The sequence below is a fragment of the Morus notabilis genome, unplaced genomic scaffold (genome assembly GCF_000414095.1).
Source record: "Morus notabilis unplaced genomic scaffold, ASM41409v2 Scaffold1358, whole genome shotgun sequence".
Lineage (NCBI taxonomy): Eukaryota > Viridiplantae > Streptophyta > Magnoliopsida > Rosales > Moraceae > Morus > Morus notabilis.
Genome location: NW_010363904.1, coordinates 32,253 through 36,816, shown reverse-complemented (window position 1 = coordinate 36,816; position 4,564 = coordinate 32,253). Strand labels below are relative to the sequence as shown.

The window sequence follows — 4,564 nt, the reverse complement described above, 5'->3', positions numbered from 1 at the left end:
CGGCATTCCATAACCTTCTACCTTTCTTGCGATCAATTTCAAAAGCCATCATTTGTAACAAATCATGCATCTCTAAGGTGTCCCCAAATCCAATTGTTATTAGTGCTTTATCAATGAGAACTTCAATTCCTGCAGTTGCAAAGAGTTTAAAACCATCTAGTATTCCTTCTACAAAATCTCTTTCCTTCCCTTTAAAGAAGCATGCAATATTAAGAAATATATCTTTCTCCACTTCCTCTAGTGCATCATAACTAATTTTCAACACTCTCTGAATCTTCTTGTCTGGAAACTTTTGCAGTTTGTCTAATATACTTTCCCATACGTTTGTCGTTTTAGACAAAAGGTGGCGGCCGAAAACTTTGAGAGCCAACGGAACACGTCCAGCATAAGTTACTGCCCTTTTTGACAACTCTTTCTCATTTTCGGTAGGAGCCTTCTCCTTAAAAGCATGCAGAGAAAAGAGTTTAAGAGCATCGTCATGATTTAATTCCTTAACCTCATACGTTTCACTGACTTCAATATTTCGGAGAACTTGTTGATCTCTACTCGTTACAATAATCTTACTTTCAGGACCAAACCAATCACCAACTAACTGTTCGAATTGCTCTGCGTCATCAACATCATCAAAGACAACGAGCGCGCTTTTTTCACGAAGCCTGTCCTTTGTAAATGGTAGGAAACTTTCACCTTCCATCAATTCTGAGAAAAGTATATTTTTTAACAGGTTTGGTCCATCTGCCCGTAACCATTGTTCTCGAACATTTTCGAGAAAACTGCAAGCTTCAAATTGAGAAGATAACCGATTGAATACAGCACGCGCAAGAGTTGTTTTACCTATGCCACCAATGCCCCAAATGCCCACAGGACCAACATTTAATGAACCAATGTGTAACAACGATTCAATTGTCTCAATCCGCGTAATAACTCCAACCAAGCCCTTCAAATCATCCCTTGGCGCAGAAATATCCCTGAGTTTCTTAATTACAGAATCAACAATTGTATCAACTAATTTGTCCTCAGACCTGCCAGCATGTCAATGCACAAACATAATATAATGATAGCGATTAGTATAAACGTATCACGTATGAATAATGCAGAAATAAGTAATTAAGAAATCGATTACCTAATATCTTTCATACTGATGATATAATTTTTAAATGTTGAAAGATGCATAAATCACTGAAAGGGTGCTTTAGATAAGAGTCAATTATGTTTATATATCTCTATAAAAAAATAAAATGTACATTCAGGAGATTGTAAACTTAAAAATAATTAGATTATGATTACCTAAATGACTTTGAAGTCCAACCAGATAGATCAGCTATTTTTCTCAAAGCGTCTCTCCACGCTTGCAATTTCTCATCCTCAAAACGTTCCTCAAGTTTAGCAAACGCAACCGCATAACTTCCTTGTTGTTTTCTTACATCTGATGGTTTAACATTGTAAAAAACAGCTAGAACTTCGGATTGTCCAGCCGTTTTCTTGCATTGGAGAATGTACGCGAGTTCATCTAAGCACCATCTAGAGGAAGCATAGTCTTCCGACAAAATAATTAGACAAAGCTTTGATTCTTCAATTGCTTTCAAAAGTGTGGGTGATATTTCATCTCCAATCTTGAGATCATTCTCATCTATGAAGGTCTTGATTTTCTCTCGAGATAAAGCACTATGAAGATGACTTGTAAAATTATAACGGGTATCCTCACCTCTAAAACTAATAAACACATCATATTTAATCTTCTTCAAAGTGATGTGAGAAGAGGAACCACCAGCAGCCATACTCATATTCTTCTACCCCCCAAAATAATCAGAAAGCCACTTCATTCTGTACACACACATATAGTCAAATCAAAAGTCAAGTTTTCCAAATAATTAGTTTGTTTGTGGAGAACATATGGTTATAAATAACACCGAGGTGATATATATATATATATATGATCTTCACAAGAAGATATTGCAACCTTTTCAAGATCAACACCAACCATATATAAAGAATTATCAACGGAAAAAACTAAAATCAGAAATATTTTCTTTTTAAGATAGGAGAGAGGACTAGGAACGTTTTGAGTACACCTCTTTTTTTTAATATTATTATTCTTAAGAAACCAAGCATCCTTTCTGTTAAAAAAAAAAGATAATTGTTAAAATTTTCAGAATTTTACTAAATTTAATTAACATCCAATTAATTAAATTACCAAAAGTGTAAATTAAAGAATGAACACAGAAAATTTTTGTGTGGTCGGTATACAACTATATCCACGAAGTTACGCGCTCTATTAAACAAACTACTAAATTATAAAGATTAGAGACACTAAAAGAAATCTTTTCTTCTTAAAAAAAAAAAGATATTGAATAAGTACTATTTTTTATGAAAAAATTATCGTTACCTGAATAACTAATAACCGATAAGGATTAACCTGTGCCAGCTCTGCTGGTGCAATTTGTTGAGTAATGAAGTTTCTTTTTTTTTTTTTTGTCTTGAATTTATGGAGGGAGGAAAAACGAATTACAATAAAGAAACAAAGAGTTAAGAAGTGATTACTATTAGTCATCTACCTAATTACTCTTGAAAAAAAGGAGTTATCTTATGAGAAATAATAATTAAGTCATGCGATCATACCTCAAGATCAACCTGCAAATTAGAGGGTGGCCTCATGAGCGGGTATGTCTAAAGCTGTGGATCTGATCGACGGCAACTGGAAGGGAAAAATGAAATCATTTGATTAATAAGATACTCACAAATAAACGTTCTGTCTATTTATTTCAAAGGTTAATGCTAATTAGAAGACTAAGCACTTGGTCAACTTGATCTTAATTTAATTTGTCTTGCCTTCTTATTTTAAGCTTCTAAGAAATTTCCCGTTAGGTAGCAGGAAATGAAAAATAAAATAGCCAACAAAACTAATGTTCTTTCGTGGAAGGGGAAAAAAAATATAATACTCGTACTTAAAGACATATCTGGCATGAAGAATTGTGCTCATCACGTTGTTACAGTCAACATTATGTACTTATTTTATTATTTTGTGAAAGTAACGTCATTTTTTAATTTTCTTTTCATCCTTTTGGTAATTTCTTGTCACATTCCTTCCATAAAAAATTCAATTTCCTTTCCCTTGTGTCATTGATATTTTTGTGATAGTCATCAATCTCTTAAAATAAAAAAGACAATCACCAGAAAATAATTATATGTAATCTACTAGATTAAAACTGGTAATTTACCATGTTATTTCAACTTATTCCCAAAGAACATGTAGTGTTTGACAATTGTTCCGAGAACAAAAAATGAAGGGGTCAACATAACATTTTTTAAAAGTTGAAGACTCAAAATATAATTTGAATATATATAATAGATGACTATAGTCTTTTTTGTATAAACACCCCCCAACTTTTTAAATTTAGCAATTTAGTCCTTATTCTTTTTGTCCTGGCAATTGACCCCTTTCACTTAAAAATCTTTGCAATTAAGGCCCAATAAAAAAATGGCTTCTGTGTTTTTTTGACAATTCTGATCACGTGGCGCTCACATGAGCATCTGTTGAGGATAATGAAGGTAAGTTCTCACCCAACTTATTTGATTATATTGATATCAGAGTAATTAATGTGCATGAACACAATCAGCTATCATAAACAACTCTTAGTTTTCAAGGGTTATTATTTTGTTGAGAATCTCTAAGGGTGAGAAATAATCTTTAGTATCCTCAATCGATGCTCACGTATGCGTTATGTGATCAAAATTATGAAAAAAACAGACTGCGTTTCCAATTAGACCTCAATTGCAAAGATTTTTAAGTTAGAGGGCTAATTGTAAAAAAAAAATACTAAATTACTAAATTCAAAAAATTAAGGGTGCATTCATCCAAACAAACCATGACTATATAAATTTATTTTTAAAAGTACTTGAAACAACATAACATTTTGTTGGTTTTGTAATTTTTAAAAGATGTTTCTTTCCTAAAAAAAAAAAAAAAAAAAAAAAAAAAAAAAAAAAAACAAAGGTTGTCGCTAAAAAGTATTTCCTAAACACCTTGTTCGTTTTTCATTTAAAAACAAAAAACTGTTTTGAAGTCATATTACATAGCCAAACAGGCCTACGTCACGATCTGCAAGTCATGACGCTTCTGTTGTATGTGTTGGATTCCTTTTCAATGTGGAAAACACCTTTTGAGCGTATTTGTTTGAAGATTAATTACGGTTTCGTTCAATTCGTAGATTCGAGTTTTCAATTTGAGTTAAGATATAATTTTATATGAGAACTTTTAACTGTAACGAAAAAAGTTAGACGTGACTTGTTGTAAGAACTTTTAACTGTATCAAAACTGAAATTGAAAACTCGTATCATTGAAATGAACTGTGCCTACATGTTTTAATCATATTCCCATTTCTCATCGCGAGATCGAGTCCTCCTCCCACATCGCCAGATCCATTCGCCTCCCCCATCACCTAATTGAGCTCTCCTCCCCTGTCGGCTATCGCGAGATCAAGCTGCCTCTGTCGTCAAGAGACAGCTTTTACATAATAAAAGTAATATCTTGGGCACAATATAATTTCATTACTTCCTCAAGTCG

General features: G+C 32.8%; 1 protein-coding gene across 1 annotated transcript in view; it reads right to left on the bottom strand.

Moving 5' to 3' along the window:
• LOC21386510 (disease resistance protein RML1B) overlaps nt 1-2,698 on the bottom strand; it is a 5,147-nt gene extending 2,449 nt beyond the window's left edge. Inside the window, exons 1-3 of the mRNA XM_024170165.1 lie at nt 2,620-2,698; nt 1,288-1,824; nt 5-1,022 (exon numbers count right to left, since the gene is read on the bottom strand). Of these exons, the coding sequence (XP_024025933.1) occupies nt 5-1,022; nt 1,288-1,784 (1,515 nt within the window). The 5' untranslated portion in view covers nt 1,785-1,824; nt 2,620-2,698. The remainder of the gene's footprint in view (nt 1-4; nt 1,023-1,287; nt 1,825-2,619) is intronic.
• Nucleotides 2,699-4,564: the final 1,866 nt, after the last annotated feature.